Raw genomic sequence first — 13,574 nt, 5'->3', positions numbered from 1 at the left:
CAGGTTTCGATATGCACACATTTGAGTTAAGGGTGGACGAGATTAATCAGAGATGAAGGATAGTTCTCCCTCATATCAATTTCTTGAGCTTCATCTTTGTTCAAGGTAAACTGTGCAAGCCTGTTGGACATGTCATAATATGGATCACCTCTGTCAGACTGCCTAGCTGCATCTCTATTCATATCTGGATCATCATTCTGTCCTCTCTCATAATTCACAAACACTTCTTTGGTCTCAGCATGTTGCTCATAATGCTCAACCTTATTGCTGTTTAATTCTGTAGGTGTTGGATTCTTCCCAGTGTGGCGTCCCAATATTGCACGGGGTTCAACAGGCATGGTTCTAACAGGACTTGACACTGTTGGGTGTTGGACTTCCTGGACTGAACGATCCTCTGTAGATGAGTGTGCCGTCAGCTGATCAGAAGGTTGCTGCACACGATCAGTGTTCCTGGGAGTAAGTCCTGATCTAGCTGCTTCTTTCTTATCTACTTTCTGTGAAAGGTTGTACTGGTAGGCTTCATTCAGAATAGGACTTTGATTCTCTTCGGGGCTATAATCCAAATCATACTGCTCGTCTCTGCTGGTTCTCCGTCTGTAACCAGGACCAAACATCTTAACCTGGGAGCTGTTGAACAGAGGAACAGAATAGTCGTCCTGCTGGTCAGTATCAAAATCATGATTCAAATAGTCTCTGTTATGGGGATCAGGACTCTTTTCAGGGCCTTGCTTCTCTTTAGGACATGTGTACACTTTGTCCTCAACTCTGGACTGCACAGAAGGTGCTGGGTAAACCAGTTCCTCAGTTGCAGATAATCTGTTCCCAAGGAATTCCTTTTCCTCCTGTCCTGGTCGTTCAGATGGATCAGGATCTTTGCTCATAGACTCTGTCTTCGGCTTATCTTGACTAGATGGGAACAAAGGTGGAGAGAATCCTGTTGACTCTCTCTGCAGATAACACTGAAAATCACCAATGCTACTCTTCCGATTATGGCAAGCTGGGAAGGAATCTTCAAACCTCTTAACACCTTCAATAAAATCATTTTCAGTATGGAATGAAACAGGTCTGAACACCTTCTCAAAAGATTCTCCTTCTTTCAGATAGTTTTGGTTGTTGTCAATTTTCAAATCAGCAATTTCTTGAACAATATTTTGTTGAGGGAGAGGCAACCTGGGTGTATAACTGATCATTTTCTCCTTGCTTGGTTTAGAAGGGTTTGTATCTTTCTCAGGTATCATCTGAGCATATCCATCATCATCAACAACCTTCTCTGGGTCAGGTGTGGACGAAACAAGGCGCTGGTTAAATGGTGTGCGAACCTCCACCAGTGGAGCGCGGGATCTTGCCAGCCTACCATCAACCATATTGGCTACCTGTGTGTCAGGGGCTGGAATGTGAAATAATGTTTTACCGACCAAATCACTTCTACATGCATGACTTATCTGAATACGCTGAAATCAGAGCAGAGTTTGAAAATTTGACTGACAGAGGCAAAATACACCATGTACATACAATTTAGGAAAGAGAAAAATGAACTGTTGCAACATTAACATTATTCACAACTTCCTGGAATTATCAATGGAAAGTGAAACCTTTTTCACAAATATGACATAGCTCAACTAGTCACCTGAAAATACTTGCAAATACACTCTGAACTGAACAGCTTATAATCCAAAGGGATAGCTTGGTTTGAGCTATTTTAATAGTGAGTGAGTATGGTTTAACACCGCTTTTAGCAATATTCAAGCAATATCACAGTGGGGTACACCAGAAATAGGCTTCACACATTGTACCCACATGGGGAATCAAACCCAGGTCTTCGATGTGACGAGCGGAAGCTTAAACCATTAGGCTACCCCACCGCCCAGCTATTTTAATACATTTTCACAACATTGTGTAGATTTGCTGAATTTCCTACCATTGAATGATGCACTGAACAAACTAAAGGGTATAGCTATCATCATGATTATCATCATCATCAATATTGCCAATTTATCTGCATCCGTTTTCAATGTTTTCAGAAAAAACGTACAGTGACAACTGTCTTATATTTATCTGCAGTATGTGACATTCATAGGCATATATTCACAACCATACAATTTGTCACTTACAATTGTCTACAAAAGCCTTCTCAGATGAAGCCATAAGATATAATACCAATCATAAGAATAAATGCTCATAGTAAACAGTTCTGACTGAATTTTGATTGATGACTTACACTCTGTGCCAGCTGTTGGTATGAAAACTCGATCTTTTGTCTGAGAAACTGGTGTGCATCTTGAGGTCCGAGGCAAGTTCACAATATCGCAATTCTCATTCCCTTCTCGGCTTAGCATGATCACTGGCTTAGCCCATTGGTTCCCTCCTACAAATGTCAAAAAGAAAACGAGGTAAAAGAGATTAGTTTCTTTTTATCAGAAACACTTGTTTTCCTTTCTGCCTGTTCAGGGATGTTCTTTAAATCATGGTAAAAGGATCCTGACTGTTTGGCCTAAAACCCTATCACATAAATGCAATGAGTTATTGAGTCTAACTGATGATTCATATAACTGTCAACAATTTCAACTGATAAGCAATGTTTTGTTTTCAGTGCATAACTGGACATATCATAAAAGAATGATCACCTTTCTTCCTCTGAATCAGATTAGCTAGGAGTTCAGAACATTTGTCAATGCCACAATTGAGAGATGATATCTGATCCTCAGAGTCCGAAGAATAGAGTGAGTATCCAGGCTTTGGACGAGGAGCTTTCTTGGTGATCTTCTTTCCAGATTTAGTTTGCCTCTCTTTGAAACATCCTGATCTGTGAATGGAATAATTCAATTACAACAACATGTGTGATGACCAAATGATGGACGATAAAATGCTTGGTAAATCACATAATATATATCCATCTAAATCCCTGACAAAATGACCTGCAAACATTTTCAGTCTTTATTTTTTTCATCAGCATATCACACCTTCACAGCACATGTGCAACTGCATGATCATCAAGCATGATCAAACTGTGAGCTGGCATCCACTCATATCAAAAGTATCATATCTCTATTCTATCAACATGATCAAGAAAAATAAATCATCATGGATATATGTGAATAAGAACAGAGATACAAAACATAGAATAGTAACAGCAGGTTTTCAAAGTTCTATCACAGCAGTGCTGTGAAAAGCAAATACAACCATGTTAACAATGCTGGTAATAGATACCGGTACTCTCAGATATCTCTCAGAAGATACATCACCTTTTAACTGGAGTTGACTTGATCCCAGGTTTCACAGACACTGATTTGGCTTTTGAAACCTAAAACAAAAGTCACAAGTATTAGTATTTAGGCATATACCAATAGGAATAAGTGAGTGAGTTTGGTTTTACGCCGCTTTTAGTAATATTCCAGTATATCACAGCGGGGGACAACAGAAATGGGCTTCAGACATTGTACCCATGTGGGGAATCGAACCCGGGTCTTCGGCGTGACGAGCGAACGCTTTAACCACTAGGCCACCCCACTGCCCCTATACTGATAGGACTGACTGACTGAGTTTAGTTTTACGCCGCTTTTAGCAATATTCCAGCAATATCACGGCGGGGGACACCAGAAATGGGCTTAACACATTGTGCCCATGTGGGGAATCGAACCCGGGTCTTCGGCGTGACGAGCCAACGCTTTAACCACTAGGCTACCCCACCGCCCCTATACCGATAGGAACCATATACAGAAAGTGTGGAACTTGTAGAATAAACCACATATACAAAAGCAACTACATGGTATTTGAGCATAATTACATCAGCAATACCAAAGCAAAATGCCATGAACATGGTGAGAGAAAGCAGATTTACTAATCATCAAAGGTTTTAATGCATTTGTAATGAGGCCAACCTGATTTGCATTAAAAGAGTTACTTGATACAGATTGTACTCACACATCGAATATCATAACATAAAACAAGTGTCTGACAGTACATGAAACTCCTGTGAGTGAGTATGGTTTTTTGCCACTTTCAGCAATATTCCAGCAATATCACGGCAGGGGACATCAGAAATGAGCTTCACACATTGTACCCATGAAACTCCTTTGTAAACACTAACATGACCACAGCAGTAAAGAGGAAAGTACACAGTTGTCTTGAATCATGACAAGCAGCATAAGAAAGTGAGTGAGTGAGTGAGTGAGTTTAGTTTTACGCCGCTTTTAGCAATATTCCAGCTATATCACGGCGGAGCATAAGAAAGGAAACATGACTTCACCTTGCCCCTTCCTGCTGTTGCTGCTTTCCTTCCTTTTTCTGACATCTTGAATATTCAGTCTGTCATCTTTGCCATTTGCAGATACCTGTTCGTAGACATACAAATTTCAGCATCTCAAATAAATATTCTTATAAACCAATTAATAACATTTCATGAGGAACCAGTTGAACTGCCACTTGCTTCTTTCTGATGATGTAATTGGTGCCAAATGTGTGAGATTGACCTCATACATATATTCATTTACAATGTGAATGGCTTTATCAAAACAATTCATCCAAGCTAAGTTAACAAATAATCCATGTGGGTTTAAAAAATGTCATACAAAATGGAAAGACTTCCGCCCCTATCCCCCCTTAAATTTCATTCTAGTCAAATCATATCACCTGAATATATATTTTCCTCATCTGATAAGGATGAGTTTCAACATGTTTCTTTAACTGTATCTGAACATACTGAAAGACATATCCAACTTCTGAAAATGCCACTCTAAGGAATTTTTCCTCATCGTTAATATTTAGGGGGATACGGGCGGAAGTCTTACCAACTTTTGAAACTACCCTGTACACACACTGAACTTACAAAGAATTAACGATTTTGTCTCTTTTGACAAGTACAAGCGAGTCTGGTAATTCCGCGCGTCCGGTAATTCTGCGCAGCTGCAATAGCGTACTTCCATATCGAAGGTAAAATCGTCTGCTACCACATTTATGCTTGAAATCGGGACATTTCTACAAGGGACTGGCTTTTAATCACTAAAGGCAAGTAAATAACAGTAATTGACAGATAAATTGACATTTTTATGAAAATTCGTTTTCGTTAGACTTTTAAACCTTTTTCTTCATAATAGGATTTAATATGAAACACGCTTCCTTACATAGATGAAGTGATTTTTGAAAATAAACTGGCCCTAATACGCTTCCATACTTCGGATCTCCAGCTGGATGTTATGCGCATCAGTTGCTGCGCAGAATTACCGGACAGCAAGCGATGTCGTCAGAACGTCGGTAAGGTCAAACGTATGGCATAATGCAACGTTAGAATCTTATAGTCGTCAATAAAACGTATATTTCTAGGTAAATATGATGCAAACCAGCATGTTCAGTCACGTAAACCACACAAAGTAAGAGACATTAGTTGCCGTGTTGCGATCGATGTGCTTAGGTGCGCGGAATTACCGGACGGCATTGTATGTATATCAAGAATTCGTCATGTGTAACAGTACAATCTGTGTTACATGGCAAACAATATTGTGTTTCATAATCAAAATGATAACATAATTAAAAACAATCGTTCACTCTTGACTTCAACAGCAATTAGCACTAGCAATGAGGTCTTATTCCGATGTAGGGGGGGGGGTGCAATAAATTTGCTAGCTTATTCTCTACACAACTTCATAGTCTGCAACTGTTTAATTAACATAAATATCTGATCGGGGCAATTAAGATGGATGTGTGTTCCAACATTTATGCGATACATGTGAAGTTAATCAATACCTGCCAAAAAATTAAATTCTTTATGAACATTTCAAACAACATTTAGATCTTCCTTGATTGATATTTGGAACACATGCGTGCATGGGCCTGTTGTCAAAGTGTCATCGCTCAAGTCATGAATGATGTCGATCGTCTACTTGTTGTCTATAATGCATGAAATGCGCACAGCCATGAGGATTCAAACTACTGCTTTGTGAACATTCTTATTTACCTACTAAGCTCACTAAGCTCCGTCTTTGAACAATATGCGAAATCTTGCCGCTTGTGAAGTCTGCTCACGAAACGAGCCTAACAACAGTCTTGTTATATCTGTAACCGACTTCCGGTTTGTAAGAAATATAGTCTGTCCAAAGGTACGCTCATGTAGATCTGTAAGATGTTCTGAATACATAAATAATGTATTATAAAGGTGTCACCTACAAGGTGTAACCATAAACAGTTTGGTCCTTGTCGTCATGTACTCTCCATTTACTGAAACAAACCGGCGAACGAATACAAATGAGAAAATAAAAAAGTTGAAACGACACATATTCGTACAGCGAGTTTTACAGTAATGGAGGCTGAAAATCCAATCCCACTTGGCATGTTCAAAATTCAAAGAATGAAAACCATGTTGTCAATGGAATATTGTCAGTGGTTGAGAGACAAACGACAAGCCACTGATCCCACTAAACTATGATATGTAACTGTTATTAGAAGTTACACCCAAATGTCTTGTGTGTTTTGTTTTCAACATATTTTATTAAAAAATTAAATGGATTGGGCACAAGTTATCCAACTTAGGAACGCCCTCTCCCAGAAGTTACATATTTCATATTTACAATTATCTAAACACTGACAACAGGGATTTGTTGAATAAATTTACACGATCTTTAAGAGGGTGTGTGTAATATATACAAGAAGAAAACTACAAAAATCTTTCAGTGAGCGTAATATATCTATATGTACATGTTCAAAGTAGTGATTGTGTGCCATGACCAAATAACAATAAGTCTAGATTAATAGGTATGCGATGCTTAACGACAGCATATGTGATACATGTGGTCTCACCTTAGGCAAGTGAGTTTGTTCCAAATTGCCTTCTATAGCGCCTAAAATGGCAGCTTGGGTTATCCGGGGTAATAAGAATCAGATTCTGATTAAGCGCCGCAAGCAATCACTTGGTGTTTGGAGACTGTGCGCTATAGAAGATGACTTATTATTGTCATCTTATTATTTATTTACATTTACAAACAAATCTTTACGCTGCGTTGTGTACAAAGAACATTCTCAAAGATAATGCCATGAATTTTCACAAGGACAACCACAAGTACAAGAAGCATCTGATCTTAAATTAATTCTAAATAAATCGTAAATTAGCGGACTTGTATTGTATTCAGTTTTGTGTGAATAATGTTAAGTTTTCTTGTACCAGACCAAAAGCATGATGGGGCTGCTTTTATTTTACTTTCAATTTCAATTTAAAACCTGTTAAGAATCTATGTTTCTTATTTCTACGGGAACATTGTTCCACATTCGTATAGTAGATGGAATAAATGATGATAAGGAAAGTTTCAATCTCGTAAATGGAAGGGAGAAGTTTAAACAGTTGCGAAGGTTATAAGATGATTTTTGGCCAACAGATGTAGGTGGTAATTCCTGAAGGTATGATGGTGCAATATTGTGAAGAATCTTATAAAATAAGCAAAGTTTTCTTTTCTTCTACGTTCACTTAGGTTTCCCAACCAGTTTCAAAATACAAATGTCTTGTATAAGACCATATCTCTGGTGTGAGTGGCTTTTCACCCCGTGTTTTATTTGATTTGTATACGAAGAGTGATTATGATACACCTTCGTGATTATAGTAACGTCCTTCAGAGTGAGTGAGTTTAGTTTTACGCCGAACTCAGCAATATTCCAGCTACATGGCGGCGGTCTGTAAATAATTGAGTCTGGACCGGAGAATCCAGTGATCAACAGTATGAGCATCGATCTGCGCAAATGGGAACCGATGACATGTGTCAACCAAGTCAGCGAGCCTGACCACCCGATCCCGTTAGTCGCCTCTTACGACATGCATGGGTTACTGAAGATCAATATTCTAACCCGGATCTTCACGGGTACGTCCGTCAGAACCACCATTAAAGTCAAAGACAAAAGTACCGCGGATGATTAATGTTTTAACCAAACAAATATATATATATGTATGTATGTCTGTTTGTTTTGGGGTTTCTGTTTAACGCCGCACACAGCCTTTTCCAGCTGTATGACGGCGGTCTGTAAAGAAAATCAGGTCTGCAGCAAACATTCCGGTATTTGACATCATGAACATCGATCTACGCAATTGGGATACGATGACATATGTCAACCATGTCAGCGAACCTGACCGCCCGATTCCGTTAGTCGCCTCTTACGACATGCATGGGTTGCTGAAGACCAATCCCACCATCTTCACAGGCAAAAGCGCACACGCATGTACAACTGATACCCTCACCCCGAGGCCTAGTTCTATATAAAGTTGAGCACAGAAGAAAAACATGTTCTTGCATCCACGTGACTGTGTTTGCAACATTGGTTCTCCAGCCAAGGCACACTCTGTATGGAGAGATTCCCAAGTCTTCGTATGGAGAGATCCCTTTATGTATTTGATTAGTATATCGATGATTGGGTAGTAAAATCATCATTCTCGCATCCAACTCAGCAGGTTTAGTTTTATATCTTTATCTTCTATCCTCCTTTAGACGAACATCTCGTCTCTGAAATGAACATGTTTTGCAGAATGAAAAACAGTTCGTAAATTATGTCCATAAAATATACTCATGCAGATAATGGTTGTCACCCCCTCCCCACCCCAACCCCACCTCACAACCCTGATCCAATTAAAAAATTGAAGGGGTGACAACTATTATTGGCATGAGTATATGATAAAAAGGACCAGAGAGATTTTCTTCATTTCTGAAACTGGTAATCTAGACTTGCCACGTATTCTACACTTGCATGGGCTATGTTGGATATATCTCCTTCAGGACCTGTTTGACAAACTAATCCTACTCTGTGCTCGTGTGCACATTTTTTCGTATTTATATTTCTGGTTTGTAGATTTTTTAAAACTGTCCATAAGAAAATAGCTTTATAGCTATTGCTTTGTACTATAACAAAGGTAAATAACCTCTTGTATCTTGTAGCTAAGTTTCCACAGATCGTTTCAGAAATGACGTCAGATTCTCCATCCAACCTCATTCAAGTGTGTTGTTATGCTCCGGGGCTTCATGCACTCAGTTATCTGATTGGCCAAAAGTCGATATCTTCTGACGTCACGGCTCGATACTGAGGTATTCACTCAAGTACTCATACCGCCAAGGGCGACTAATTTCACACTGAAGGTCAACTCGCTAATTCTGACATTCAGTGTGCGAAATAGCTACCGGTCCGCTAGCCCGTGGCTAGTAAAAATCCAGTCGGGCCAGTAATCTCCACTGTCACTGGCCGGACTGGCAAGTGAGTTTTCGTGGGGTCATTTTGTAGATATATCACTCACTTGTTACGTTATTTATAATACACTTTTAAATCATGCAAGGTTATGGCCCGATAAAAATGTTCATCATATTAGCAGCTTAATGATGAAACCCTTGTGTACATTCAAATTTGGACTAGTGAATTATTTTATGGGCTAGTAACTTTGGAAACTATTTCCACACTGCTGACATTACATATCGTGATGTCACAGACGAATAAAATGCAAACATCTGATTGGCATGGATACAGGGACCTTTTCTGAAAAAGCATTAAAGAAGAACATTTTACCAGGACGAAGGTCTCAATGAACTGGATATATCTCCAAATATAGAATTTGATATCGAATATATTACATGTATTTCATGCTATAAAGGTGATTGAAAAACGGATCGGGCGAGACGTTGCAAAATGTTCACTGTGCGCAAGAGCCACTCTTTCCATAATAAATTGTAATGGTATATATGAAAACGCCTATTAGTTCTCCTTGAGCTTTCATATCTTTGACAATTATCACCATAAGTACACATAGAATATGGTGTTCTGGGTCATGTATATATATAGTTGGCCACATGGCACAACTGCTCGTAGCTGAACGTCGTAACATGACAATAATTCCTAATGATAATGTAAGTATGGAATGCAAGTGATAAAACAGCTTCCACAAATTGCAATCATGACACAAACCATGGGAACCGGACGATTTTTACACAGAGTGTCAGATGTTTACACAGAGTGTCAGATGCAGAAAGCTCCAGCAGACTGCCGCTATAGTTAAACTACTACAGAATTTTCCAGAGGTCGGATTCCCACCAGTTTCTATATACAGTAAGTTTATGAATCTGAAACTCGTGTTCAGGTGAGGTGTGGTGGGTCGCCCAAACGTTAAACGTGTCCTAATCCAACAGGACAGTTGGGGTTATGGTCGCCTTAGCGCTAAGATCGCTTTGTACAACGCCCCCACCATCAGGCTGACACGCCATAATGTGACGACATCATTGTTGAAATCAGCATTAAACCACTGGTAGTTATTTGTGTACATAATACAAGGGATAATCATCACCATCACCATGTGGATGGATTTATATAACATTTGACATTTTCGAATGTCCTCATTTCAGTGACAAAAAAGATCCGGGTTAGTATTGGTCTTCTGACTTGGTTGACGTCATCGTATCCCGGTTGCGTAGATCGATGCTCATGCTGTTGATCACTGACTTGTCTGGTCCAGACTCGATTTTTTACAGATCGCCGCCATATAGCTGGAATATTGCTCAATCATTCAATGACAAAACTTGTTCACTGACAAATTTGAATAACAGTTCATAGCTATTTCCAAATAATTCTCAATTAATTAACTTAATTAATTATTTAATGTACACAATGCAATTGCTGTTTACATTTGTCATTATGGGTTAAAATACACAGTAGGTCCCAGGTAACCTGTGATCTATTGGTCAGACTTACTGACTGTTCGCCGATAATGTGTCAGATTGCATATAGCATGCACTAGTTTTGTGTAGCCATTCTCTTTTAAATGGCTGAATTATTGCAATGTTAAACAAGAAACAAACATAATTATGTTTGATAGGCATTTAGAGGTTGGTGCAACTTCTTTATTATTCGCACACGACGTTTCTGGGCTGAGGAAGTTTCTGGGATAAAGAAGTTGCACATCCATATCAAGTGTCTTGTATTAACAAACAAACATGATGCAGACGTTAAATGATCTTGAAAGTGAGGGCTGTCTCATATTGGTTACACCCAGAATTAGTTACTCCCACTTCCCCAGCAACCTCATGATTGTCGATATTCTTGGTTGTGTGTCATCGTATCCAGACGGCATGGAGCGTTGATCATGATACTACCCGCTGGAGTCCAAATCTGCCATGATTCAGGGGGGATATTGATGAGCGCGAGGTTAAACAACATCGAGCAGTGTGCGTAAGTTCTTCCAACTCCAAACAAACAGGAACCTATTCATCCCCTTCTTGTGCCGACACTTGATCTGTGCCCAGGCACTCATAATTCAACCACCTTAATGGCAGCAGCGATACCTGGTGGGGGTATTTAAACGAATGTGTGTTACGCGGCGAGAAGAAGCGTATTTGGGCAAAGGTCAAAGGGAGACAACTCAGTGCGGAATAGATGCTGTTGATATGACTCCGGTTTCATTTGCCGCGTATCGACGATTATATGTTTTCATTCAGTTTCATACCTTTGGTGTAATCTGATATCTGAGGCAAAATCAATATAACCTTATGGATATTAGAAGGAGTGCCGTAGATGCATTTAAAACCTCCCCTTTGGCGACAACAAGCGCAGTTTCCCTTGGGACAATAAAGAATTATCTTAGTTCCGTTTATGGTCTAAGGGAAGTAACTGTAAATTTTATTTACCATTTGCTATATATTGGTTATCTCCCTTTTTGACAAGGGACATAACTGCTGGTTCGTTACATGGTTACCTCCCTTTAATTGTCGGCGCACGTCATGTGTGAAGTTCTGAAAGAGACACTGTGTGGAGTTAAGGGAAGGGAGCTAACTCAGGTATAAAACACAATTATGATTACCTCCCTTTGACCAGAAACCAGAAACGCGGTCACGCGTGTGTGAACATTATAACCTCGCTTTGACTGTAAATAAAACCACTTTCAACTAAGATGTGAACTGATCAGGAGCTACGCCCCTTGTCCCAAAGCTGTTTTGGAAATGATATGAAAACTGAGCAAATCGAGTATATAGTTCCGTTGATGGTCTAAGGGAAGTAACTGTAAATTTTGTTTTACATTTTGCTATAAATAGTTATCCCCCTTTCTTGCAAGGGACATTACTGATTAGTTTACATGGTTAGCTCCCTTTAATTGTGGGCACATATCATGTGTGAAGTTCTGAAAGAGACACTGTGTGGAGTTAAGGAAGGGAGCTAACTCAGGTATAAACATAATTGTGATTACCTCCCTTTGACCACGAACAAAAACACAGTTACGACGTCGGAACATGATTACTTCCCTTTGACCGCAAATCAAACCACTTTCAACTGACATATTGTAAAATTGACCAAAGTTTAGTCTGTATTGCAAATGAAAAGTCTCTTTCCTTGAATAGATTGGAATTTGGGTCGGCTTTGTCTTCGAGCATTCAAACTTTGCAAATTAACAGCTGCAGTAAAACCGATGCGTGCTTTTGCTGTTCAATTGGGCAACAAAGGGTGATGCTATCGGTCAACGTCATATTATGAACTGGAAAATAATCTTTCTCTTTCAGAATAAACAGATAACCTGGGTTTACTGTACTGAGATACAATATCAGTAGACCTAACCTTTTATATTGTATTTTCTGTATTGCTTAGGCATGATTGCTTTATATGAAGATATAATATTAAAGTTAACGTGCCTAATTTTACCTGAACTCAAGCTCACAGAAATCAGCTGTACGCACTTCTTCTTCCTATCTACCAGTGATTCAGTCACCATCAACTGAACTGCTGCAATGGTCCGATGAACATTTATCTGAAAATGAGATTGTATTATTATTTTTTTATTGACGTATTCCAATATCGAGTTATTTTTATTTATAGCATTTACTGCAGGTACTATTTGGTATATATTTGAGTGCTGTTGTCCGCTTTGGACAAAGTATGTTCTATATCTATAGGCGCTTCACGTCATGATGGAAGTATGGTGTCTGCTTTAGTAAAGTACGTAACTCCCCAGCCCCAGCCCCATAGTTGTTGGTTTGTTTATATTTGTTATGCATTGTTTTTGGTCTTTTTGTGTGGTTGTATTTTGTTGTTGTTTTGTTTTGTTAATGTTGTATTTGTGTGGGGTTTTGTTTTGTTTTTTGTTTTGGATTTTTATTTTTTTGGTATATTTTTCCCTTTGTTTTGTTTGTTTGGTTTGTTGGGGTTGTTTTGTTTTGGTTGTTTGTTGTCTTTGGGGTTTTTGGTTTTTAGTTTAGGGCGTGTGGTGTTTTTGTTGTTCTTCTTTGGGGGTTTGCTGCTTTTGGGTAGGGTGTGGGTGTTTGCTTTTTGTTGTTGCCGTTTTGTTTTGTTTGTTTCGGGGTTTGTTTTTGGTTTTGTTTTGGGGGTGTTTTTATTGTTGGGGTTTGGGGGTCGAGAGAGGGGTGGGTGTGGTTGTGTTTTTTGCAACTCAACCTGACCATGGTCCTTTCGCCATGTTTCGTTGCCGGAGCATAACCCACCAGTCCGTCAATATTTGTTCAGGCAGGTTTGTATACACATCAGGCATACACAGAACTCTGGTCTTGTGCTTTCCAAAAACCATAAAAACTGCACTTCATTGGCAACAAGTTTGCCTTCAAACGAGCATAGGGGTCGTTTCG

At 39.2% G+C, this 13,574-nt stretch overlaps 1 protein-coding gene across 2 annotated transcripts; it reads right to left on the bottom strand.

The window, feature by feature from the left end:
- Positions 1 to 26: 26 nt before the first annotated feature.
- Positions 27 to 6,044, bottom strand: LOC124265239. Of its 2 annotated transcripts, none has more exons than XM_046700030.1 (6): positions 5,951 to 6,044; positions 4,247 to 4,331; positions 3,243 to 3,301; positions 2,625 to 2,803; positions 2,219 to 2,365; positions 27 to 1,387 (listed from the first exon to the last, which is right to left on the bottom strand). In XM_046700030.1, the coding sequence occupies exons 2-6, from the start codon at positions 4,289 to 4,291 to the stop codon at positions 27 to 29; spliced, it is 1,791 nt and encodes a 596-aa protein (XP_046555986.1). In that variant the 5' UTR covers positions 4,292 to 4,331; positions 5,951 to 6,044. The 2 variants fall into 2 exon arrangements, with proteins under 2 accessions (XP_046555986.1, XP_046555985.1); XM_046700029.1 differs by having other exon boundaries at positions 5,955 to 6,030.
- Between the last annotated feature and the right edge of the window lie 7,530 nt (positions 6,045 to 13,574).

Source organism: Haliotis rubra, unplaced genomic scaffold (assembly GCF_003918875.1).
Source record: "Haliotis rubra isolate DU_JTF1 unplaced genomic scaffold, ASM391887v1 Scf97, whole genome shotgun sequence".
In the NCBI taxonomy this organism is placed as follows: Eukaryota; Metazoa; Mollusca; class Gastropoda; order Lepetellida; family Haliotidae; genus Haliotis; species Haliotis rubra.
This window is presented reverse-complemented; position numbering and strand designations above follow the sequence as displayed.